This window comes from Thamnophis elegans, chromosome 12 (assembly GCF_009769535.1).
Source record: "Thamnophis elegans isolate rThaEle1 chromosome 12, rThaEle1.pri, whole genome shotgun sequence".
NCBI classification, from domain to species: Eukaryota; Metazoa; Chordata; class Lepidosauria; order Squamata; family Colubridae; genus Thamnophis; species Thamnophis elegans.
The window spans coordinates 17,197,610-17,224,631 of record NC_045552.1 but is presented as its reverse complement, the minus strand read 5'-3'; the positions used below and the strand labels follow the sequence as shown (position 1 = coordinate 17,224,631).

The following is a 27,022-nucleotide window of genomic DNA, read 5'->3' as shown; positions in this document are numbered from 1 at the left end:
ATTGTGATTGCAACTCCCAGGCTGGGCTGGAAATTCTAGATGATTTCTCCTTCCTCTCTCTCCCCCACCACCACAAAAAAAAGCATGTTCAGTTTCTCCTAGTCCTCTCCTAGGTAAACAGGGCCTGGAAAAAGTCGTTTTATAATGACATACTCCTAGCATGGTTGATTGGCAACCATACCAGACCAAGCCCTGGCTGTGCAAATATTATTCCACTTTTTGCCGCGAGTTGACTTTCTTCTACATCCAAAAATTTGGATTCTTAAATATTTCTTCAGACATGGCATGCTTCTCATCCTTATCGTTGCAGAGATATGAAGGACAGGCAAAACTCCTCCTCAAAGGGGCAGAAGCATGTTCTCTATAATTACAGTGTCAGGAGACCTGGCCACCAAGCAATTTTTTCCCTCTAAGTCCTGGATTTGGATCAAGTAAAACCAGGCACACAGCTCATCTTGGTTATCTAATTTCATTTCCCTGCTTCTAACCTCGGCATGCTTAGGGAAACAGGTTATTCTGAAGTCAACTCAGCTAATGGGAGGGGGGATTAGGAAAAAAATGTTCCTATTATTATACAACTATGTTCTTTGGCGAAACAAACTCTTCACACAATTTGGTGGTGGGATACAGACATTGTTTGGTCTTCTTTAAAAAAAAATCCAGACTCTTTGCAAGGACAACTAACTGGAAACAACATTTCCAAGACACAGATTTCCCCCTCTCAGTTCCTGAGTAAAAGGTACTCCTTCCCAGCCTGTGAATCCGAGACTGGGTGCCCGTACTTCTTTGCTAATATTATGGCCAAGTCCAAGACTATAAAATGATGTAGTCCTTTCGTAGTCCTTTTGTAGTCACAGGATGCCTAAGCTTTTCTGGTTAGAAAGCAGAACTGAGAGCTGAGGTGGCGCAGTGGTTAAATGCAGCACTGCAGGCTACTTCAGCTGATTGCAGTTCTGCAGTTCGGCTGTTCAAATCTCACCGGCTCAATGTTGACTCAGCCTTCCATCCTTCCGAGGTGGGTAAAATGAGGACCTGGATTGTTGGGGGCAATATGCTGACTCTGTAAACCGCTTAGAGAGGGCTGAAAGCCCTATGAAGCGGTATATAAGTCTAACTGCTATTGCTATTGCTAAGCTGGCATCCATCCATCCAACACCATGGTTTTTATGCAATGTGTGAACCCACCTGTGTGTGGAGCAACATGGCTAGCCATGGAAAGCAAAAGATCAGAAAAGAGACAAAACCAACTTATTCCATTATCCCAATCCTTCTCAAAGGCTGGTGCGAGCAAAGCCAAATGCCCCCATTCCTTTGCAGTGCCTTCCAGAGCCAGCCTTCTCTCTCAGGATCCAGGACGAACACCCCGATCCCACCCTGATCCCCTCCCGTCCAGTAGGATTTAGAAACGGAGCCCGGAGAGCCTTCCAGCTAGTGCCTGGCTTACTTGAGTTTTTAGCTGCCTCCGCTTCCACACTGCATCAGCCGGTCGCCCACAAAGCACATCCAGATGCCTGCATCCCAGTACAGAACAAAGGAGGGGGGAGGAGGGAAAAGCTTGTGGTTTGCCCCAGGAGGGTCAGATGCAACACCCACCCATCCTTCCCTCTTCTGCAGGCATCTGCTTTGTGCACGCACACACCCATTCCCCAGAGGCTCCTTCCCGACCCCTACAATTCTGGGTTTTTTTCACAGATGCCTAAACTGAGTGCAGCAGAGGCTCCTGGTTACAAACACAGCCGAAGCCGAAATGGCAACCTGGCAAACTGTACCCTGACCTCCCTCCTCCGCGCCTGCCTCTCCCCACTTCGCTCTCCCGGCATTCAAAGACTCTTTCTTCAAATAATCAAGTACCACCGAACCTGCCTTGGCATCTTGCTTAAATCAGCTAAGCAACAGAATGACGCCACCGGGCTTCTTGCTGTTCTAAGCAAAGGACCAAACTAAGCCAATGCAGGCTGCTCTCTTTGTCCTCCTCCTGCCCTCCTCCTTCCTCCCCCCCCCAACCTAAAGCATGGAATCTTTCCATCTGGTCCCATGGGATGGAGGCATTTTCTCTGGTGCCAGCAAGGCAGACTCCCCCCAAAGCCACTCAGCATTTCAATTGGGGAGGACTGAAGGCGTCAAACATCTGCCAACTGCCAGCAGTTCGATCCTACTGGCTCAAGGTTGACTCAGCCTTCCCTCCTCCTGAGGTCAGTAAAATGAGACCCGGATTGTTGGAGGGAAACGGGCTGACTCTGTAAACTGCTTAGAGAGGGCCGTAGAGCACTGTGAAGAGGTATATGAGTGCTATTGCTTGTCAAGGCACCCGAAGGCCAGACAAGGAATCAGGGATGGAAACTGAACAAGGAGAGATTCAACCTGGAAACAAGGAGAAATTTTCTGACAGTGAGAACAATCAACCAAATGAACAGAAGTTGCCTTCAGAAGTTGTGGGAGCTTCATCACTGGAAGCTTTCAAGAAGAGACTGGATTGGCATCTGTCAGAAATGAGTAGGGTCTCCTGCTTGAGTGGTGGTGGGGGGGTGTTTGACTAGATCAGGGCTCTCCAACTTTGGTCAACTTAAGACTTGTGGACTTCAACTCCCAGAATTCCTCAGCCAGCTGGCTGAGGAATTCTGGGAGCTGAAGTCCACAAGTCTTAAAGTTGGCTGAGCAAAGCTGGCTGAGGAATTATGGGAGTTGAAGTCCACAAGTCTTAAAGTTTGCCAAGGTTGGAGGCCCCTAGACTAGACAACCTACAGTACGAGGTCCCTTCCAACTCTGTTAATCTGCTCTTGCTCCCTGTAGTCTGTTGCTGTGGTGAGCGAGGCAGGGCCAATGAGTTTCCTCCTGGGGTTCAGCTCCCCTAAAGCACACCCATAGGAACCAGGTGGTTGGAGGCAGGCCCTCCCCTTGTCTCAATGCACACAATCACCTTTTGCCTATTTGCAACAGAGCACATCTGGACTTTGTCCACCAGGGCAGGAGAAAAGGCTTCTGACAGCTAGCTAGCCCCCTGGATCTGCGTCCTTTTTCCAGCCCCTTCGCCAGTTTCCTCAAGCTAAGTGAGTGGCTATTGTTGTTATTTATGAGACTTCCAAGATCAAGTAACAATCTCTTTTGTTTCCCCCCCATTTCCCCCCCCCCAAAGGAAAGGTGGGAGTGCCTGCCTGTCCAGGCTAATCTCTAGTAGCGATGTCATTATATGTACTCAAAAAGAACAAGCTTTAAAAATACTATTAAGGAACCCAGTGCATTTTCTGCAACTTAATCTTCATATACCCTGCAATAGGATTTAATGAGAAACTGGTCCTCACAGTCCCCTCTCTCCCATCTTCTATCTAAAGAGAAGGAGGAGGAGGGGAGGAGGAAGAGAAGGAGAAGAGGAGGAGGAGGAGGAGAGAAGGAGTAGAGGAGGAGGAGGAGAAGAGGAGGAGAAGAAGCAGGAGGAAGAGGAGAAGAGGAGGAGGAGGAGGGGGAGGGAAAGAGGAGGAGGAGAGGAGGAGAAAGAGGAGGAGAAGGAGGAGGAGAAGAAGAGGAAGAAGAAGAGAAGGAGGAAGAGGAGGAAGAAGAAGAGGGGGAGGGGGGGAGGAAGGGGGGAGGAGGAGGAGGAAGAAGAGAAGGAGGAAGAAGAGGAGGAGAAGGAGAGGAGGAGGAGAAGGAGAGGAGGAGAGAGGAGAAGGAGAGGAGGAGGAGAGGAGAAAGAGAAAGAGAAGAGGAGGAAGAAGAGAAGAGGAAAAGGAGGAGAGGAGGAGAGAGGAGGAGAGGAGAAAGAGAAAGGAGAAGAGGAGGAGAGAGAAGTAGGAGGGAGGAGAAGAGGAGGAGAGGAGAGAGGAGGAGAGAAGAGAGGAGAGGAGGAGGAGGAGAAAACTGAGAATAACAATGATATGTTGCAGATCAAAGTTATAGGGGTGGTAGGGATGTTTCCAGTCAAAATTAGCACGCAGAAGGAGTTACACAAATTGAGAAAAAAAATAAAGATTGTATCCATCTGAAGAGGGAAGGAGTCCACTAGAGTAGACACTAAGTACCAATTTGGGGTAGGGGTTAAGACACTAGGCTAAAAAGAAGGAGACCCTGAGTTCAATGGCCTTAGCCATGAAAACCATTTGGGTGATTTTCAGCCAGTCACTCCTTCTTCAACCCAAACCGCCTCACAGGGTTGTGTGTGGGGAAAATGCGGAAGGTGTGCTGGATATGTTTCACCACCTTGAGTTATTTGTTAAAACAATAAAGGTAGGATATAAAATAATAAAATAAAAAATGTGTCTTTATCTTATTCAACACCAGGAATCTCACATTTCCTTTAAGGGGCACAAAAGAATATTCTGTACAAGTTTTCCTAGTACCTGAGGACTAGAAACTTGCTATTAAAAATCATATGTATGTATTAGTTTTCCTTTCATTCATTTATGTCTGATTTTCAGAGACTGCTTGGACAAATGTCTGCAGTTTTCTTGACAAGGTTTTTTTTTTCAGAAGTGTGCCGTTGCCATTGCCTCCTTCCTAGGGCTGAGAGAAAGGTGACTGGCTCGAGGTCACCCAGCTAGCCTTTTCCTCCTAAGGTAGTGCTAGAGCCCTGGTCTCCTGGTTTTTAGCCTGGTGCCTTCAACCACCAGACCAAAATGACTCTCATATACATCAGGATGTTCTGCAGGCCAGTTTTCTAGTTCTGATTCTGCACTTTTACTCCTGCCGGTACATTAAGGGTAGGTTGTATTCAAAACAAGGAAGCAATGAAAAATCTGATGGGTTTCTGGCAGGAGCTGAATGCCCACCAGAATGTGGTTCATCCAGAAACACTCATGGTAGAGCCAGTTTTCCCCCACTATCTATTTATGGAAGTGACATTAGGGGCAGGGTGGGGAGAAACATTTCTATGTATTGAAGTGACATTAGGGCAGGGTGGGGAGAAATACTTCCTAACCCAGATCAGTGGTGGGATTCAAATATTTTGAATAATAAGTGGTGGGATTCAAATAATTTGAATTATCTCTGCCCCTAATGATTTCTTCCAACACCAGTTCACCAAACTGCTCAAAAAAGTTAACAATCGGTTCTCCCCAAAGTAATGCGAACTGGCTGGATACCACCACTGGTCCAGATTCTCAAAAAGACAAATTGGAACTCCTACAGACTGCAACCAGTTCTTCCTGCGTGAAATGGGTGCGCAAAGGTGTTGGGGATGGCAGGGGCAGCTGAAGGGGGTTGCGCGCATGTGTGTATCTGCTTTGTCACAGATTGGTGAGCAAGTTAATCTCAGACTCCCTGACACGTGGATAAAATCACGATCCCGTAATGGAATTCATTCGTCTTCCTGTCCTGGGAGAGGCCAACTCCAGCAAGGCATGCCAGAACGGAAGAGAATAAAACATCAGGGGCAGGGGCTCAGCACAAGGCAACAGGGTCACAAAGCAGAGGCTGGGGGGGGGGGGGGGAGAGAATGGGATTAATCCTCCCTTTCCCAAATTCTCAGAAGTGAGGAGCAAAGAGGCCCGAGGCGGGAATGAGGGCACTAATTCACCCCCCTTAATGAGGGATGTTTGCATTGCACGCACTGGGTCACTCTAAAAGCAGGGGTCTCCAACCTTGGGTAACTTTAAGACTTGTGGACTTCAAACTCCCAGAATTCCTTGTTGCTGAGGAATTCTGGGAGTTGAAATCCCACAAATCTTAAGGTTGCCAAGGTTGGAGACCCCTGCTCTAGAGCACCTGCAGCCCAATAAAATAATGACTTTGTCACCTCAAGCTGGCCTTGCTGGGAACTCTTGAGAGTTGAAGTCCATAACTTAGTTGCCAAGACCCCAGTTCTACAGCATAGACTAGATCCTTCATGGTAGCTACTCAATTTTATAATCACCCACTCCTAGCTGCTCCCCACGTCCCTCAAGTCTTGGTTTAAAGCAGTGGTTCCCAACCTTTTTTTGGCCATGCCCCACCTAAGCATCTCTAAGATCCTGATGCCCCTCCCCCCCGTGACATATGTTTCTTACTTTACTCAAAAAGTGAGCTCTACTCATGCAGAGGAAGCCTAAAAGGCCATTACGTGGTTTAAAACAAGATTCAAATTGCCCCCATTAAAAATCATTGTCCCCACACTGGGAAGCACTGGTTCAAAGGCATGGGTGTCCATCATTTGGGTCGAACTGAATGAAAAGGAATTGTCAAATACATGCAATACAGTTAATGTATATAAATCCCATCATACTGTTAAAAGTTTACAGTCTTCTGGGTCCACATTGCTAGTTATCAAAGGCTGTGTGCATCCCTCACTCTGTGGTTTGACATGCCTGGTTTAAAAAGGAACTTCGAGTAAGGCAGAGCTGAGCCATGCAGGAGGGCAATCGTTGGGTTTCCTCTACCATCTTGGTGGACGGAATATCAGGTCCACCAAATGCAACAGAGCCCTTCTCCTCAATCCAGGAGCTGCCATCCAATACATCTGCGCAGTGCTAAAGGGGGAAGGACCGCCACAGAGGCTGGGGATACGAACCGCTTGCAATCCCACGAAAGGAAGGATTGGAGCAGCTGCAACTTGCCTTACGCCTTGGTATCCTCTCTGCAAACATAGCAAGTTGCACCTGCCGTGATTCTCCTCCTTGACACCACCCTCAGCAATGTAATGGCCTGCCCTCTTCCATAGCCGTCCACCCTCTGTGATACCTCACTGGTAAAGACTGTCACCTATGGTCATCTCTGCAAAGCCTTAAATGGCAAAGGGCAAGGAAGAGAGGAGAGTAAGACATGAGATGGCCAGCTGCAGTTTCCAAATCCAATCCAGATTTGTACCAGCTGACATGCTGTCTTTGGAATATAAGTGTCCTAGAGTGCTGGAAGATCCAGGTTCAGGCCACCTGTCTAAGGGAAGCACTCAGCAGTCCTGATTTAGACTTAAAAAGTAAATCAAGGCGACTTCAAGTCAAGTTTTACTTGGCCGCCTAGTCGACAGTCTTGCATTCTTTAATGGTTTCCTGTCAGGCGCAAGAAACCGGGAACCGCCATACACAGGTAGTCCTCGACTTACAACCACAACGGAGTCCTGAATTTATCTTGCTAAGCGAGACAGTGGTCAGTTTTGCCCCATTTTTATGACCTTTCTTGCCACCATTGTTGAGAGAATCACTGCAGTGGTTAAGTTCATAACACCGTTGTAAGGCGAATCTGGGTCCCTCATTGACTTTGTCGAAGGTTGCAGAAAGGGAATGCATGACCGAGGGGGCACTGCAACCGTCATAATATGACCCAGCGGACAGCATCTGAATTTTGATCCCATGCTGCAATGGTGGCAAGTTGAAAAAACTATCAAGTCCCTTTTTCTTCCCCCAGTGATTTCAAATGGTCACTAAACAGGTGGCTGTGAATCCAGGGCTACCTGTAGTTAAAAAGCACTATGATTTATTCCATGCTACGCAGGAATCTGATCTATCTGATCTAAACATTCTTAAAGATCCATCTCATCCTGGGTAACCCCCCCCCTTTTTTTTGAATTATTACCATCTGGCAGATGGTACAGGACAATAAAAAAAAGGACAAATAGGCTGAAGAACAGTTTCTATCACAGAGCAGTAACTATATTGAATTCTACTGCATAGTGTAATATTAATGCAATATCAGGGGTTTTCAACTCAATTGTATAGAATGTGAAGGATGTTTGTGTTTCATTTTTATAGTTATAATATACACTGAAGATGGCATTTAATTTCATTGTACGAGGTGCAATGACAATAAACTAAACTACTGATGGCCAAGCCAAATTGGCCCAGATAATTGTCAACTGACTTCAAGGAAGCTGGACTTCAGTCTCTTTGTGGGGGAGTATAGGGACTAGACAGCATACTAAAAAGCAGAGACATCACCCTGCCAACAAAAGTGCGTATAGTCAAGGCTATGGTTTTCTCAGTTGCAATGGATGGCTGTGAAAGTTGGACTATAAGAAAGGCTGAGCACCAAAGAATTGAAGCCTTTGAACTATGGTGCTGGAGAAGACTCCTGCAAGTCCCTTGGCCTGCAAGGCCATCCAACCGGTCAGTCCTAGAGGAGATCAACCCTGATCTCCTAATGAGAAGGAAGGAGTCATTGGAGAAGAGCCTCATGCTGGGAAAGACTGAGGGCAAAAGAAGAAGGGGATGGCAGAGAATGAGGTGGCTGGATGGAGTCACCGAAGCAGTAGCTGTGAGCTTAAATTGACTCCAGAGGATGGTAGAGGACAGGAAGGCCTGAAGGAAAGTTGTCCATGGGGTCGTGAATCGTAATGGGTCGTACAATAGGGACTCCAGACCGATATGCATTTGACCCCACTCTCAGGCTCAGCCTAATCACCTCCTACATCTCCCAGCCAAATCTTAACCAAGTCCAAACCTGCTTGGCTTTTTAGATCCACCAAAAGTTGAGCTAAATCCTGCCACCCAGATGGGCTGAATTAAACCAGGGCTAGGCAGCAACTGAAGCCTCAGGCCCACCCGTTTCTCCCCCAAAACTTCAGGAATACACATGGAACCCTTTAAAAAGCTGTGGCTGAATTGCAATTTAATGTGACACAAGACACGAAAATAGTGAAATATATGGGGAACAGTAGGGGAGGGGAGGGAATGAAGAGCATTTAACGTAACAATGCAGAGTAGTAGCTCTGCCCCGTCCCATTCATTGGATTTGAATCCCAGCATCCTATTCAAAGGCTAAGGAAGATCTCCACACAAACGCGCACACAGAGAGGGAGGGAGGGAGGGAGGGAGGGAGGGGAGGGGAGGGAGAGAGAGAGAGAGAGAGAGAGAGAGAGAGAGAGAGAGAGAGAGAAGAGAGAGAGAGAGAGAGAGAGAGAGAGAGAGAGAGAGAGAGAGAGAGAGAACTATTGTGTGCCCAGAGGCAGCTGAAACTACCTTACAGGGCTGTTGAAGGGTTTTTTAAAAAGAGCCCCTTTGTTTAGGCAATTCGCTGCTCTCCGGAGGGAAGGCAGGAAATGAAATATAGGGAGGATTAAAGAAAAAGACACAATATACCTGTTTCTACTGCCCCAAGGAGTAAGCCAAGAGTGCAGCGTGCTCCAACTCTTAAAGCTTATGGCTTTTCCTTCAGAGCACACATTTTCCTATCCCTGAAGGAGAAAAATATAACATCTGAAAAGGGTAGGAGGGAGGGGTGATGGGGGGGCACACTGGTGGCCTCAGCCTTTTTTTTTTTTTTGAAGCCCTGAAAGCCTCTTCAGCCTGCACAACTGAATGCCATTTGCTGCTATTTTGAGACAGGAAATAGAAAGAACTGCTAAGCTTAAAAGGCACTATGGCATAAAAGCACAAGAGAGAGAGAGAGAGAGAGAGAGAAAGAAAGAAAGAAAGAAAGAAAGACAGAAAGAAAGAAAGAAAGAAAGAGAAAAAAACCTTCAATTCTAACCTCTCCAAAAGCATCATGTAGACCTGCCCCCTTTTTGCATAATTGACCCTCCCAGTGTGACCCCTTCCCTTCTCCCCAAGCCCACTGAATGCAGCCCCCCAGTCCCTCCCCCAATTGTTTCACTTTAGGACAAACAAATGAATTAATGCAAAACAACTTGGATAAGGCAAAACAGAGCAGCAGACGAGAGGGGGGGCGGGGCGGCTATAGGCTAGGACAGACATCCCTGTGTATTTGTCACAAGCAAGATGAAGCTTGCATGGTCAAAGTGCCCCATGGACTGAGTAATGGTAGCCCTCCTGGACCACCATGGTAAAACTGGCTACTCTGGATAGACAGAGCCTCCTTATTGAATGGTGCATGCACAGAAGAAGGAACACCTCCACAAGTTTAAGGAAAACAGGATGTTGTCCTTGTTTTGCCAAGCAAGTTTGTTCGCCAGTTCAGACCTCAGCTCCAAGGGGAAAACAGCTTGAAGCATCCAGAGACGATGAACCCAGCAAGCCATTCCTCTTCCAGCAAAACGTTTCAAACCATTTTGTCTGCAGCACCCGCTCAAAACTTGAGCAGAGGTTCAAAAGAACCATTTTCCAGGCAGGAAGCAGCGCCCGAAGGGAAGAATAGCATAATATCTGGGGGTTCACACAACCCGTGAACCGTCAATCCAGGTTATAGATTGATGGATTAGATAGGTAGGTGGCTGAAGCCTGGATGTTGTAGGCCTCTGGGATTCTTGAAATGATTCAGTGCATACAAATCAAATCCAACACCAAGTAATCAAACTATCCGCGGTAGCATAGTAAAAAATAAAACAAAAACAGCAAGAAAAATAATTTGAGAAATACATTATACAAAACAAAAGTTGGTGAGCATTCGATTCTCCGTACGGCTTTCATTTTGAGATGCCTTTCTTACCAAGTCAGGAGAACAGACTACTATATTTTTCAGCATATAAGATGCACCGGAGTATAAGATGCAGCAAGGTTTTGAAGAGGAAAAATAAAATTTGCACTCTGCAAACCTCCTAAAAAGAGCCTGTTTTTCGCGAAAATGGCCGTTTCTTTTGTAAAAAGGGCATGAATAGCCCTTAAGAGGCTTGTAGAGTGCTCCTGGAGGCGGGGGAGGGGGAGAGATAAAACGGCTTGTTTTTCATGAAAACGGGCCCGTTTTTTTGTCAAAAAACAGCATGGATAGCCTTTAGGAAACTTATAAGAGTGCTGCCGGGGGGGGGGCAAAAACGGCCTGATTTTCACTCATTTCTGCCCTCCCCAGCCCCCAGGAGCTCACTGAAAGCCTTCTAAAAGCTCTGCACGGCCATTTTGGTGAAGGGGGCGGAGTTTTGGAAGGCAAAAAAAAATACTGTATTCAGTGTATAAGACGCACCCAGATTTTCACCTTCTTTTTTGAGGGAAAAAGGTGTGTCTTATACTCCAAAAAATACGATAACTCCTGGAGGGAGGACAATTCATAGAATAGGTGCAGCGATAGAAACTGAAACCAACTGTACAGGCGGTCCTTGACTGACACCAGTTGGCGTGGCTAGGGGCAGGTAATGTGACTGGGTGAGAGTGAGTGATGTCGAGTAGGCCACACCCACCCAGATTTTATGGCTCCCAGTGTTTTCTTGACTGTGGGAAATGGGTCCAAATGGCTCTTTGAGTTTTTAAAGCTGCAGACCCCTGCTCTAGCCATTGAACTCAACTCACACTTCTTACTAAAACTGCTCTGAAAAAAAAGATTCAGGAAGCACTGTGGTGTCATGGTTGGACTGCAGGAGACTCCAATTTCCATGTTCTGGCAATGGATATTATTAACTCTCAATCTAACCTATCTTGCAAGATGGCTTTAAGACTAAAATGGGGCGAGGAGATATATGTGTACAGCAGAGGTGGGTTCCTACCAGTTCGCATCTATTCGGTAGAACTGGTTCGTCAAATCTACTGAACCGGTTAGAAGAGGTTCCACCAGTGGACCCGGAAAGCAGGCCACACCTACAGAAGAGGTTCCAAAAATTTTTCAAACCCACCACTTGCAAGGATCTTGTAACCTGACAGCTTTAAGACTTGTATGCTTCAATGCCAGAGTTTCTGAATAGCTACTTGGACCGACCTAAGTACTAATTCATAATTTCATACCTGGTCACATGGGTTGCAAGCCACTCCCATACGGTCACATGGGTGGCAAGCCACTCCCACAAAGGAGGCCACACCCACAGAGTAGGTTCCAACAATTTTTGAAACCCACCACTGGTGTACAGACTTCGTTCTTTTTTTAAAAAGTGAGTTTTACAGGTGATCCTCAAGTTGCAATGATAACGGAGCCTTCTCTTCCCATTTGCAATTCATGATGGTCATAAAGTAAGTTCACCATAATGGACCGACTCAATTCTTTGATCTTTTTTGCAGCAGCCATTAAACAAACCGATCGTTAGTTATGGATGTTGTTTTGTTACAAACAGGATGCAGTCATGTGACCCAGTGGCGGGATTCAAATAATTTAACAACTGGTTCTCTGCCCTAGTGATTTCTTCCAGCAACCAGTTCACCAAATTGCTCAGAAAGTTAACAACCGGTTCTCCCGAACTGGCGCGAACTGGCTGCATCCCATCACTGATGTGACCGCAAGACACTGCAAACAGCTGTATATGTGGTCTGGTTGTGGGGTCAAGAGACTGCAGAGAAAAACAATTGTCAGAACTTTGAATCTAGGTCATAAGTAGCCCCCAAGTAAGTCCATGAGAACTTTGACCGGTTGTAAGTTGAGAACTACCTATAAATGTAATAAATCATAGCGAAAAACTTTAAAAGTCAGAATGTCGTATTTTAAAAAAAACCTCACACAAAACAATACTGTATTAAATATACTTGTTTATCTATTTTAGGTGTATTTTATATATTTACCAGTAAATGAGGTCCATGCCCAGCAGATACACAATATAAATGCAATTTAGCTGAAAAGGATGATAAGAACATTAGAGACTGTTTCAGTAGCTGGAGGATGCTTTTGTATATAAGCATATTCTTTATTTTCCGCTGTTTTTTATTATTCATACCCATCAGCTTAGCTCCCTCTCCTGCTTTCAACAGTCCCCATGTGCCTCAGCCAAAAAAAAATGGCAAAAGTTTGTAGGACACCACCCAGTAACCCATCCCCAAGAGGGGATGAAAATATTGAGCAGGAAATATTGCAGAACCAAATCACTTTTCTTTTCAGTGCTTGGAGATCTCTGTCTGCTTGGGGTTTTTTTGGGTCCTATCGCTGTGATTGTGTTTCCATTACGCCAAGCTTTGTTGTGTACTTCCCCAAAAAATCCATACGGGGTTGGACGCGTCCTAGAGAAATGGCCCTTTTAAAGCAAATAAATAAAACGGCAAGTTTCAAAGAAAACTCTCTTCTAGCAAAAACAGCCGACTTTGTTTTGGAGCCCAAGGATGGCTAAGTGCACAGAAGGGTAGGGATACCGTAATATCCTGGAAGTCAAGAGTCTCTGTATTACTAAGCTGCTAGAGTATTCACATCAAGAAATCAGCAAAAACGCAGGTGCACATCAATTCACTCCCCCACCCCACCACCAAACAAAAGTGTTCTCAAAACGGGGAATAGTCCTGAAACAGGGGCATAACCTAGGGAACCGAGTTGCAAGACTGGCTAGGGAGGTAGGGACAAGCTTGTACTCACTACACAAAGGGCCTTTCAGAGAGGCTGAAGCTGACCCCTCAGCACATCAATTCTTACACTGAGCCAGCTAGCTAGCTGGGTTACCCAAGAGAAGAGCCCAGTGCCTTGCAGACATTGGAGGGAAGCGTAGGGGAGGTTGTGGGAATCCTTTGAGATTAACGCACCAATGTAAGACTGTAATTTAGGGCCCCACATCATCTGATGTTGATCCGGGCTGCTCTCAGGAGTCTCAACATGTGCCTGTTTCATTGGCAAGAGGATGCCGCTGGAAAAGGATTCCATTCCTTGTAGGACACTGGTCACTGGGATCAGAGATTTTGTCTTCCCAGCTTTTGTACTTGTGCTGGAGCCCATCCTCAGGGAAATTCTCTGTGTGCTTTGGGGCTGTTCTGTGTGTGGTATTTATATGGTGCTTGTGGTATGTAGCTTTTTGGATGTAGATTGGGGTGTTGATGGCTGGCTGTTGTTTCCTTGTGCTGCCAAGCCTTTGCCTCCTAAGTACTTGATAAACTGGGGATAAATCTGCCCTTCCTGTTAATTGATGAAGGTCTCAGTTTCCCAGGCTTCAATCGCTTCCCTGGCTGTTTTTGTGCCTGCTCATCCAACAATCTTAGTAGCTGCAAAATTGAATGTACGTCTTTGTTTATTGCAATGTGATCCTTGCAATAATGTGATTCAATGTGATCACTGAATGGTCCCAATTAAAAACAATGGACTCCAAGTGCTGAAACTTATTGTCTGGTGTGCATCTTTCATATAAAAAGTGAATGAAGTACCCCCAGTCCCATCATAGCCCTTTACACCAATTGAATGAAGCATACGTATAATCCCCAGAGCCGATAATGGCAGAACAGGATTATGAGAAAGAGGGCAAAAAACTGGAGCAAAGGAAAATTGGGGCCAGGGGCGGAATTCAGGGGTAAGGGGAGGAGGAATCTCACAACAGGAAGGCACAACAGCACCACCAAATTCTTCCTTCCTTTCAACCCCTCTTCCCCCAGCCCAGAGCAGGCTCTCTGACCTCCTGCAAACACTTCCTGTGTTTTCTGTCTTACCAGCATCTTAATTATATTAATAAGCAAAAGAAAGTTGCCGGCCTGAAAACAGGAGATGTGGTTGCTTAAGAGCTCATCTGTTCCTGCTGCTTATTCCTCACTTTAACACTGTAATCTGCTGCCGGGGACACTGCAATTACCTGCCACCGAGTTGGCTGCAGTGTGACAGCTGGGTCCTTTAAAAAAAGAGGGGGGCACCCCTCGAAGCACTGAAGGACCACCACCCTATTTTCAAGCAGGAATTATTTCACTGGCTGTTGCCAAAACTACCGCCGGAAGGGGATGAAGTCTCCCTTTTTTATTGCACCCGGCACTCCAGAACAGGGGTCTCCAACCTTGGCAACTTTAAGACTTGCGGACTTCAACTCCCAGAAGCTTCACTGGCTGAGGAATTCTGGGAGTTGCAGTCCACAAGTCTTAAAGTTGCCAAGGTTGGAGACCCCCTGCTGTAGAAGACAGGGACCTCAGACTCAGAGCATCTTGGGTTCTGCTATCCCCCCTTAGAAATGCATGCGTGCACACACACACACACACACACACACACAAACACACCTCTGCACGGCTGGGCATTTTGCAGGGAAGGACTCGTCAGACCGGCCGTGCCCTGCAGCCTTGTAAACAAGCCTTCAGCACAGCCTCGATCTCCCTCAGGGCCAATTTTGGATTGCACAGCCCTTTGAACACAGCAGAAATGGAGAAGCCAGAAGGGCGTGTGTGCGTGTGTGTCCCCGTGTGTGTGTGTGTGTGTGTGTGTGTGTGTGTGTGTGTTGAAAGGACAGATGTTAAGGGAAGGCAGGGCTAGCATGACTGGCTTTCCCCCCCATCCCCACAACCCTGTGACGCCTCTAATCTTGGGTCATGCTGTAGCAGCTCATTATGCCCAACAAGCATCAGTGGGCTGGCAAGGAAGCCAAATTTGGTGGCAGATGAAGAAAGAGGGTGGGGTAAAGGCTGGACGCCTCTGATGGATGAGCTAAACTCATTTCTCCAACCTTGCTCTCTCCCCCCCCCCTCAACCCTCTCAGCCTCCTTCTTAAGAGCAACCGTCTTCGCCTCCCTCCCTCCCCTCCATCTACAACCAGTCATAAACCTGCAGAAGCAAGTCTGAATCCTTTTTCCACCCACTGCTGCCATCCATCAGCTGCCACGGGGTTAATTCCAACTCCACCAGGTTATTTTCCCCTCAGTGCTTTTGACTCACTAATGATGTGCAAGGGACACAAAGAGACTGCTGTAAAGCAGATACACAACTCCCCCCCCCCCACCTTTCCCTGTTCCCAGCATTGACTGCCTCCCTTGGTCTCTTCTCTGCCCCCCCTTCCCCCCCCCACATACAGAGCCCTCCATGTTCCGGATACACCTGTGTGCTGAAGGGAAAGATATTAACTCCTTGGCAGCCAGACCTGGATCCTGGGAACAAATATTGCAGACGGCAATGGGAAGAAGAGGGACAATGAGCCACAACTTCCCTGAGCCGACAAACTTGTGGGTCAGAGGCAGAGGAGGAGGAAGCCCCATTTACTCAGGCCCGGGCTTCCAGCTCAGTAAGACTGGGACTAGCCAAGCGTGTTGAGCAGCATGGCAACTGCATCCCACCTTCAAATCTCAGGAGAGAGAGAGAGAGCCAGGCGATCATTAGCAAAGACTGAGACCTGCTGCACATCGAGCAGGAAAAGGACTTATTCATGGGACTTCTTTAACTCCCCACAGGATGGTTGTCACCTCTGCCCCAAAGCCTCTCTAACCCGTGAAACAGGAAGTGGCATCTGCCTAAGCAAGCCCTTCTTGTAAATAAGGCACCCTGCGGGTAATCGGGGGGACCTGATGCATTGGAGAAGCAGGGGGATCGGCAAATACCTGGTTCTGGGAAGGAGATCCTCCAGGTTTCTTCACATCCTCCACCACCTGGAAAAAAAACAACACAAGAATTGGGCTAAAAGTAGTAAGCTGCTACGGAAACCATACAATTCAAAACGGGACTCTCGCAGGGCGGAATGCATCTGGCGTACGCCAACCACAGTATTTTCTTCCCGCCACAGAATTAACCGGGGAGTCTGTCTTTCTCCTTGATGTAAACCATTCTATCTGCAGGAAGTAGTTTGAGGAGGTCTGCACCAAGGAGGAAGTAATTGTGGTCCTTGGCTTAGGACCATTCATTTAGAGACTTACAACGTTGTTGGAAAAAGTGACTTATAATCGAGTCCTTGCACTTATGACTGTTTCATCAGCCCCGTGGTCTTGCTTAGCAGAAAAGGCAAGAATGGACTTACTGCATGCATTCTAAGCTCTTCAACCCAACAGATTTCAGTTTAGAGAACATCAATGTTCTATCTGTACACCAGTGTTTTTCATACTTGGCAACTTTTTGAGGAGGGTGGCACATGCCGGGCGGGGAATTCTGGAGTTGAAGTCTCCACATCTGAATGTTGCCCAGTTTAAAAGGGAGGTCTAAAAGCAAAGGTTCCCCTCATATATATGTACTAATCGTTCTCGACTCCAGAGGGCAGTGGTCATCACCATTTCAAAGCCGAAGAGCCAGCGCTGTCCAAAGACGTCTCCGTGGTCATGTGGCTGGCATGACTAAACACCAAAGGCACACAGAACGCTGTTCCCTTCCCACCAAAGGTGGTTCCTATTTTTCTACTTGCATTTTTACGTGCTTTTGAACTGCTAGGTTGGCAGAAGCTGGGACAGTAACGGGAGCTCACCCGATTACGCGGCACTAGAAATTTGAACTGCCAACCTTTCTGATCGACAAGCTCAGCAGCTTAGCCACTGAGCCACCACATCCCTACAATAAATAAAAGATCTATTTTTATTTATTTATTTTTTAAAAAAAATGCAAAGTTAATGTAGGCCATAAAAGAAACTCCCAAAAAAGATTTGGAGTCATACATAGCCCAACTCAACAACTTTTCATCGGGTTAAAGTGTCAAAGGGAGTCCAAATGAGAATGGAGAGGAGTAATGACTTGTGTTCAAGCCAGGTCACTAATTAAGAAACATCTTGGTAGAATATGGGAATAGCCTATGGACATTCAAATTAGACCCTATCAGGTGGAAAGTTGATTTCAGAGATCATCCTAGAACTTAGCTGCTGAGATGACAGTACAAATAGAAACATTCCAGCTGTTAATTTGTTGGATTAACCTGCATTAACACGATAAAAAGTGACTTTTTGCTGATTGCTTAATATGGTAGATGAACCTAGCCACTGTGGCTCTAAATCATGCTTTATGGTTTGGTGCTGTTGCGTGAATCTGTGACTGATTATATGCTTCAAATAATCCATTCGTTATCATAGATGAAATTGTTCAATCGCCAACTGTTTGGAAGTGTTACCATACAATCTTTAAAAGAGAAAGGAGGACTAGATTTCTTAAGCTAAAAAAAACCATACTCTGGTGACCTTAACCATCACATCTGTAAGAAGTTTGAATACCCGCTTATCAAGTGTCTCTCATTATCTCCTTTTACTTGTTCCTTATCAAATGAAAACCCATAGATATAAATCCTTAAAGTGATTTTTCCTTAAATCCACACATGGGGATGCTATTGACCTGCTTAAACACACATGTCACTGATCCATTTGTCTTCAGATAAATGATTTCTGCAACCTATTTCTCACGTCTAGCATTATTTTAACATCAATTCTATGCCAAAGATTCGCATACTCTCTTTATTTACCGGGTTCAGTGGTTTTGTGCACATGTGGAGAATGGGTACTCCAAAATATTTTTTTAAATTCTTAATCTTCTTTAAATAAGGATGTTTTCTATTAATAATGCTGTGTGAACTGAGAGCAGTAGCATGTATGCAACTAAGTTGTGGATCTTATTGCAATCTTGTTTTGGCTCATCAGCAAAAGCCATCCCTGCCTTGATTCAAGTGATTATTTGGCCCCAAAATATTGACAAGTGTTATGAAAATACAACCTAGGATAGTTTTCTTTTTTCCACAAAACTCCTACTCAGACACTAGGTAAAGGTAAAGGTTCCCCTCGCACATATGTGCTAGTCGTTCCTGACTCTAGGGGGCAGTGCTCATCTCTGTTTTAAAGATGAAGAGCCAGTGCTATCCGAAGACGTCTCCGTGATCATGTGGTCGGCATGACTAAATACCAAAGGCACACAGAACGCTGTTACCTTCCCACCAAATGTGGTTCCTATTTTTCTACTTGCATTTTTACATGCTTTCCAACTGCTAGGTTGGCAGAAGCTGGGACAAGTAACGGGAGCTCACTCCATTACACGGCGCTAGGGATTCGAACCACCAACCTTTCTGATCAACAACCTCAGCACCTTAGCCACTAGCAATGGTCTCTAAGCCACCCTATAATCCAGTATTTTTCAACCTCAGCAACTTTAAGAGGAGTAGACCAACTCTCAGAATTCACCAGTCAGTCATGCTGGCAGGGGAATTATGGGAGTTGAAGTCCACACATTTCAAAGTTGCTGAGCTGAGCAATACTGCTATATCCAATGGTAACCGGAAGAAAGGTTTACACGCTGATTTTTTTTACTTGTTTTATCATTATAACAAAGCGTTCATTGTTGTAGCGGTTAGTAATGTTGGCCTACAAACAGGGACATGGTGATTTCTAATCCTGTATTAGATTGCGCAGGTGACTTTGGGCCAATCCCTTTCTCTCAGCTTTAGGAAGGAGAACAACAAGGTGCAACCTCTTCCAAAAACCAGAGCCATTTTGCTGCAGTGGTGAAGACACCGGGCTAGAAACCAGGAGACTGTGAGTTCTAGTCACAACTTATGCATGAAAAATGGCTAGGTGACTTTGAGCCCGTCACTCTTTCTCAGCCTACCTCACTTCACAGGATTGTTGTTATGGGGAAAACAGGGGAAGGGAGGAGTATTAGGCATGTTTCCATTCTAATCCATGCCTATTGAGTTGGCATAAAGGTGGGAAATATATAAACGTTGGACTTTGCAGACAGGCCAAAGCTAACTAGCATGTCAAAAATTGGTATATATGCTCTTAATATCCAACTGTAATTGGTAATTTAATGACTGCATTCTGACTATCTGCAGTTTTCAAGTCGTTTTCAATGCACCTTCTCATATGAAAGTACCACAGCTATGAATCCTGGTTATTTCTAGGGCATTGATCATGATCATTGGCCTTTCTTCATGCAGGATAGATTCATTAGTTTCTTGGGGCATTCGAAATATGGACACCACCACCAACACGTATCTTCTAGTGAGGCAACTATGGTATTGTTGGCGCTAGGATTTTGGATTTGGGTTGGGAAAATCCTGATTGAAGTCCTTATTTGATCACAAAGCTCATTGAGGCACAGGAGACCAATCAACCCCAATGATTCTTCTAGGGCTACAATGAGGTGAGATGTCCCAGCTCCACATACGCCACCTCGACCTTCAAAGAGAACAGGCAGGAGATGAACTCAGTGGCAAAGAAATCATGAGAGTTTAGAGCTAGCAGATTCTGTTGGCTTCATCCCAGCACATGCTGGCATTTAAGAAGAGGGTCACTGTAGGTTGGTGGGCATGAATTCTGCTCCCCCAGCCATACCAAAGTGTGCAGCAATGCCAAGCGTGCAACTTGGTAGTTGCAAGAGGCCCCTGCTTTCTGTTTCATCGCTGACCTGCCAAGTGAAAGAGCATCTCTGAGCATCCTCCTGGTGAGCTCTGCTCCGTGCCCCTTTATGCTGCTGAGCAGGCTGCCTCTCCCCAAGAACAGAATCACTAAAGGTCAGGAAGTGGCCATGAATCCAGAAAGGATGGAGAACAAGGAGAGCCGTTCCCACCCAGCTGCCCCCCTCCCGTTTCCCACCAACTGCCTGCTGCAGCAAATTCAATCTCCCACACACGGTGCTTAAACTGACACAGACATTCCACATAAAATCCCCTTTGATCGCACAAATGCCTGCCCAGAGCTACAATCTGACCTGCCTGCCAGCCGTTATCCTCTTTTTTCTTTCTTCACTCCCCAGGAGTGGAAGAAAGATCTGGAAAGGAGGAGACACGTGGCTGTCTCTGGCTATGGCGGTACAGAAAAACAGCCTCTTCCAACTCGGTGGGTCACTCAAGATGTGGCCACGCCACAGAGGTGCAAGGCTGAAGCCTTGTTTCCAGAAGCCGGCAGACCGTCTGCTGACATGGCGGCTATTCGCTGCCCCCACGTAGCAGCCCCAGACCATCCCAGATTCACTATTAATCCCCGCCAAGGAGATAACCTGAGGCCAAGCGTTAGCCTGGAATAGCCAAGCGTGCTAATTAGAGGCGTAAAAGGTCTGTGTGTGTGTGGAAGGGGGGGATGGAGAGAAGTGGAAAGAGGGAAGGTGTGGATCAACGAGGCACAGTTGAGAAAGGCTTGCTACTTGCTAGCACCAACCCTCGGAAGGTTCCTACCTCCTGTGGAAAAGTCAGCATCCAAGCAGCTACATCACTGCTTAAGAGAGCGTTTGCTGCAAATTCGTTTGCTTCTTTTGTTTGTCTAACACTCCGTCGCAACGTTTGTTCCCCCCCTTTTTAGCGGGGAAGACAAGCCAAGAGAGAGGGTCCATCCTTGGTTCAATCACACGATCCTGGGTTATCACATGGTTTGTGGGTTTCTAGCAAAGCGGCAATCAGAAAATGCTCAACTTATGACCAGTAACTTAAGTGACCATTTGAAAGTACGACAAACCCCAAAGGCTACTTACAATTTGGTTTGGTGTTATGGCCACTGCAGCGCTCCCATAGTCATTCATGGTTAGGACCAACTGCAGAGATGGCGCAGCAACATCGCATCTTCTCATCCCACCATGCCAGCTCTCTGCAGGCTTTGGGCCTGCTTTTCCCACCACCACAGGGTCCCTGCAGGCTCCATTGCGGTCATAAGATGAGGACTATTTGTGTATCAATCCAGCCCTCCACATCTACAAACTGCAGTGTCGGTAGGAGGGAGTATTTGTAGCTTAGGGTTGAACTGCTGAAGCACAGAGAGCACTAAGGAAGCCACAAAGCTACGTGTTCTGACCGAGGCTTCCCAAGAGCATGAAACAAACTCCTTGTCCTGACAAAAAAACCTTTTATTAATTTACTGTGAATTCTTCTCATTCAAAACCAACAAAGTCTTTCAAGGGAGGATTTACAGTCACAGACCTTATCTGGCTTGGAACTAATTGTCTCCAGCAAACTCCACTCCCCTTTCACTCCTCTTTTATTCCTGTGGGAGAGGCCATTCACCATCCACCTGTGGTCTTTCTCCCAAGTCAACCCCTGTTCTTTAGCTGTTCCCTTCGTCTGGCAACTCTGCGCATGGGCACACTGGGAACAAGCTCCAGCTGTTTGTCTACCTCACTGATGTCTGACTCTGAAGGCAGCTGGTAACTGGAATACGACTCTGGCCCCCTCTCTCCTTCCAACACAGAGCCCTCACCAGAGCCTTCCCCAGCCTCCAGGACTGGCCCATCTTCCTCCCCAAACTCCTCACTTTTCAAATCTGCTGCCAGCTCTGCTGGCAGGCCACAACACTATGGTTTATGGGTTACCATCGTACCCCGCAGTCAAATGGGTTTTAGTGAAACAAGCTAGGCTTTAGTGCGATGTTCTAATCCAATATCACATGGTGGTAATGACTCTTTATGGCATCTTAGTATTTTCAGCCTAGTTTTGGCTCTGGTGTGTTGGATCAAGTCAAGAAAACTTCGTGAAGAAAATCATACAACCAAGTAGTCTTCCACAATCTGCTTCCTTCCTGCCGACTTACTCATTTCTTGTGATAATGTACAAAATTTTCAACCTCTCTGTGTTCTCTTGTGTCCCCGGAAGGTCTGCATCTGATATATCTTGCCAGAAAGTTTTTTTTTTTTAAAGCCAAGCCAAACCTAAAGTGATAACTTTAGGATGAAATTTTAAAAAGTAATGAATTGCTCTGAAAAATACTTCTCCACTTCTGTTTGCTTTATCTCTTTCTCTCACATCATTCAGTGTGGCGTATTCAACATATAAGGAAATGTTGAACCTTTTGTGACCCATCCACTTTTCACACCTGTGGTGACAGCTTCTAGTTGTGCTAAAAAGCCACATGGCACCTCAAGAGATGCCCTTGAAGATGGTTGCAGAATGTACAGAACAAGAGTTGGGATTATTTATTTATTTATTTACTTTTGAGACGAGGGCCATATATGGTCTCAGCAGAATGATAGGGCTCACATTCCCCCAAAGTAGGAACTACTGTATTTTTTGGACTATCAGTTGTACCTTTTTCCCTCAAAAAAGAGGCTGAAAGTCTGGGTGCGTCTTATACACTGAATACAGCATTTTTGGCCTCCTGAAACCCCGCCCCCTATGCAAAAACGCCGTACATTGCCTTTAGGAGCCTTCTAGAGTGCTACTGAGGGCTGGGGAGGACAAAAATGAGTGAAAAACAGACCACTTTTTGCTCATTTTTGCCCCCCCCCCCCAGCCCCATGGAGCACTCTACAAGCCTCTTAAGGGCTATGCATTCCCTTTTTTTGACAAAAAATGGGCCATTTTTGGAAGGTCTGCAGAGTGCAAAAACTTTTCTTTTTAATTTGCCTCTTAAAAATCTTGGTGTGTTTTATACTCCGAAAAATACGGTACATTGGATTTAATATAACTTTATCACCATGCACTAAAGTTCGTAAATGAAATAGAGCTCATGATCATTCATCCCATATATGTTAATTGACTTTTTTTCCCCTTTGTATTAAAAATTATACTTTGTTGGGAATTTTGGACCCACGCCTACAATTTTGGAAGGTCGCAGGCAGCTCGGTTGAGAATTTGCAGAGTTTTCAAGGTTCTAACCACAGAACAGGGGCTACCACCCATTAAGGATGGTCCCTGCCTGGTCAATTAGAGATCCACATGGTTTCCTTCAACTTTTCCTGAAGATTGTCTCACCGTGTTTGGAAGCCATTCTGACTTAATATCCAGAGATCAGTTGCGATGACTCCTGAACAAGTGTTGACCATTTACTAGAACCGAGCCGTTCATTCATCCCATTCTCATAGGATGGGACAATAGCTGAAGATATTGGGGCAAAATATAGGGGGCATCTGACCAGGTTCCATTTCCCATATCAAGTTTGTCAAGAAGTATCTATTAGTCTTATCGTTCTTATCACCCATCTCCTTCACTTATGACTGCAGGACTATAACTTTGTTGCTTGTATCCTTATGATTTATATTGATATTTATAGTTTCCCAATTGCTTATTTATACTCTATGACTATCTTTAAGTGTTGTATCTTTTTATTCTTGATGGATGGATTTTATTCTCCTTATGTACATTGACAGCATATGCACCAAGACAAACTCCTTGTATGTCCAATCACTCTTGGCCAATAAAGAATTAAATTAAATTCTATTCTGTTCTATTCTCAGCCATAACATGGTTGGCTTGCTTATGGTAAAAGCATGTTGTGTGAACTCAGACAGTATGACCTCTCCAAGAAATCATGAGTAACAAATAACTAAGCAAGGCATTATGGCTTAGTGCTTCATGGAAATCATCTGTGTAGTCACAAGCCTCCAAACTTTGTTGATGTCCTCCTTCCCAAAAGACTGACCCCGCCCAAAAGGCAATATTGAGAGGTAATAAAAAGTAATAAGACTCTTGAAAGAGATGGTTATACAAATAAAAGCAATAAGTGGCTGCCTTTCAAGATAATTTGACAAATTCTCTTAGTTCAGAAGGCTACAGGTAGACCATTGAGCAGAGCCAATTAGAAAGTCTGCTTCTGAGTGAAAGTACTGATTGCAACCTGTGAAGACTCAAGTGGCTTGTGTTGATGTCACCAGAAGGACTAATGTCTCCTGTAGGAATTTGTTCAGTTGTTTATCTTCATTCAGTTCCATCAACATTTGAGGTCTCTTCGACAATAACACAGCCTAGTGGTTGTGCCCAAACTCTGGAGCTCTTGACTGATATAGATTCTCAGTCCTGGACCTCCAGTAGAGCTTGGGTGAGAGACAACCATTGTACATCAGGGCTGTAGGTGAGATTGTATGACTGTAGATTCAAAATCAGTGTTGATTCTGGTGATTGCCTGGAGTTTCCTTGGCAAGCTTTCAGAAGTCATTTGCCATTGTTCAGTGGTTTGAATTCCTAGTGCCACGTAAAGGAGTGAGCTCCTGTTACTTGCCCCAGCTTCTGCCAACCTAGCAGTTCGAAAGCACGTAAAAAAATGCAAGTAGAAAAAATAAGAACCACTTTTGGTGGGAAGGTAACAGTGTTCCATGCGCCTTCGGCCACATGACCACAGAGATGTCTTCAGACAGCGCTGGCTCTTTGGCTTTGAAACGGAGATGAGTACCGCCCCCTAGAGTCAGGAATGACTAGCACATATGTGCATGGGGAACCTTTACCATTACCTTCTCTTTTTTAGGGCTGAGAGACAGTGACTAGCCCAAGGTCACTTCATACCTAAAATGGGATTAGAACCCCACAGACACCCAACTGCCATCCTAGTACCTTCCCCATCACAGCAAACTGGGATTTTAGGCTAGATTGGAAAGTTTTTAAAAAAAAAAAAATAACTCCCATATTGTTGCCAAAAAATAATTTGAATGTCATCATGCAGCCTTTAAGAGCTGAATTTAAATTAAAGGCACACACATATATACCTGTCCTATATTCTATACTAGCTGGATACCCATGCTTCGCAATGAAACTATGTGATCAGGCAATGCAGGAGAAATAGCAATAGCAGTTAGACTTATATACCGCTTCATAGGGCTTTCAGCCCTCTCTAAGCGGTTTACAGGGTCAGCATATCACCCCCACAGTTTGGGTCCTCATTTCACCCACCTCGGAAGGATGGAAGGCTGAGTCAACCTTGAGCCGGTGAGATTAGAACCGCTGAACTGCAGATAACAGTCAGCTGAAGTGGCCTGCAGTACTGCACCCTAACCACTGCGCCACCTCGGCTCTGGTTCAATCTGTTGGCTCAGTGGTGGTCGGTGATTGAAACACATAAGGGAATATCGCTGCCACCTTGAGTCCAGAAGCAGTTCCATAGGTATAAGGCGTAGACATTTTGGTGAGTTTAGTACTGAGCCCCAGACCGCTCCTGAGTGAGGGAGTGGAACGTCTGCCATTTTGAACTGAGGTAATGGAGTGTGAGGCAACTGGCAGTTGGAACAGTTATTTTCAGGTGGGGAGGGGGAGTAGAACTCCTTAGCATCAGAGCATGTTAATTACTGTATAAGAAATACTAATGATCTGATGGTCATTTCGAAGAATAATTTCTTAGCGAGCACCTAGAAACCAAGAGGAACATATATGCCAAATTTCAAGTTTGTAGGCTTTATGGTTCTGGATATTTTGTGATTAGTAATTGGTACTTGGCTTTTATATACATAGATTGGGGAAGGGGGGTGACAATGGATAGACTTCAGCTTGACAAATCTTTTATTGAAAGTCCAAGGCCAACCTGCTACGGCTTAATTCAAAACTTACCCAAACCATGTTTTCATAGCATAGCAGTAGACTTATATACCGCTTCATAGGGCTTTCAGCCCTCTCTAAGTGGTTTACAGAGAGTCAGCATATTGCCCCCAACAATCTGGGTCCTCATTTTACCCACCTCGGAAGGATGGAAGGCTGAGTCAACCCTGAGCCGGTGAGATTTGAACCGCTGAACTGCTGATTTAGCAGTAGCCTGCAGTGTTGCATTTAACCACTGCGCCACCTCGGCTCAAAGTTGCTTAAGTTGGTTTATTAAATGAAAGCTCAGGACTGAATTGGTTGGAAACATCCGGAAGAGGCCTTCATTGTGCAGTGGCAAGACAATGGCTAAGGTGATTATGATGATTATGATGATGATGATTTTATGAGCTACAACCAGTTGGCTGGGTTCCTACCCTACCCTAAAGATTAAGTAGGCAAACCATACTTGATTTTACATGTGCTAGATGAGAAGTCACCCTTAGAATTCATGGTAAGAGTCAGCGATGGTGAATCTTTTAGACACCAAATTGCATGCGCATACCAAAAACTGAAAGGTGCATGCATGTGCATGTGAATGTGCAGACATGCACGCATGCACATGTATGCAGCAGAGACCGAAGACCAGCTGGCTGGCAGGAGGTGGGGCATCCCAACACCAGTAGCGCAGCAAGCGGTAAGATCTTTTTCTTTCGTGAGCTTCTATTTCGTCGTTTGCATGGAGATCTGACTTGGGGGGACAGCGCATGTGCCAGCAGACAGGGCTCTGCGCGCCACCTTTGGCATACATGCCATAGGCTCACCATCACAGGTATAGGACTTTTGTTTTGCAGTGCCAAGAATCTGGAACATGAAAAATGAAGAGTTTCTAGTCTTTTCTCCTAAACATCTTTTTTCCCCTTCCCTAAAATTTAGCTGTGAGTGTAAGGAAAAAGGAGAAGAATAACATTATTAAATATTGGGGTCATTTGTTACCAATTATCAGTCATCTGGAAATTTACCCAGTAGATTCATACATGACTTCTTCCACTCCGAGATGATACAGCTATTTGTTTGTTCTGCTGCTCCGGGTTTTAGGCAGTATCTTATTTAATGATGTATCAACTAGTCGCTTTTATTATTTGACTTGCACAGGGATATGCGTTTTAGGTTGCCTTTTGAATAGCGCATTTCACCATTCACTTTTTAAAAATGTAATATTGGAATGTAAATGCAACACATAACTGGAAGCACAAAAATAAGAAGGTGTTGTTGGTCTCCTTTGAATGGAGCTGTTGTTGGCCAGACATTCTTCTTAAGAGGAGCAATTAAAAAGAAAAGAAAAATACATTTGATAAAATAATTGGTCCTATTCCTCTTAATCTTGGCCTCCGTGCCTCTCCTATACCATGAATAGCTGCGTAATTTGACAGATTTAAAATTATTTAATACTACCTTTTGGGAGGCCATGTTTCTTAGGAGGAAGGACATCAACAAAAATTGTGA

General features: G+C 45.4%; 1 protein-coding gene across 3 annotated transcripts in view; it reads right to left on the bottom strand.

Annotated features, from left to right (window-relative positions):
- AHDC1 (AT-hook DNA binding motif containing 1) overlaps window positions 1–27,022 on the bottom strand; it is a 280,849-nt gene that overhangs the window by 214,749 nt on the left and 39,078 nt on the right. For all 3 annotated transcript variants that reach the window (XM_032227381.1, XM_032227379.1, XM_032227382.1), the window contains exon 2: window positions 15,960–16,007. In XM_032227381.1, coding sequence (XP_032083272.1) covers window positions 15,960–16,007 — 48 coding nt within the window. The remainder of the gene's footprint in view (window positions 1–15,959; window positions 16,008–27,022) is intronic.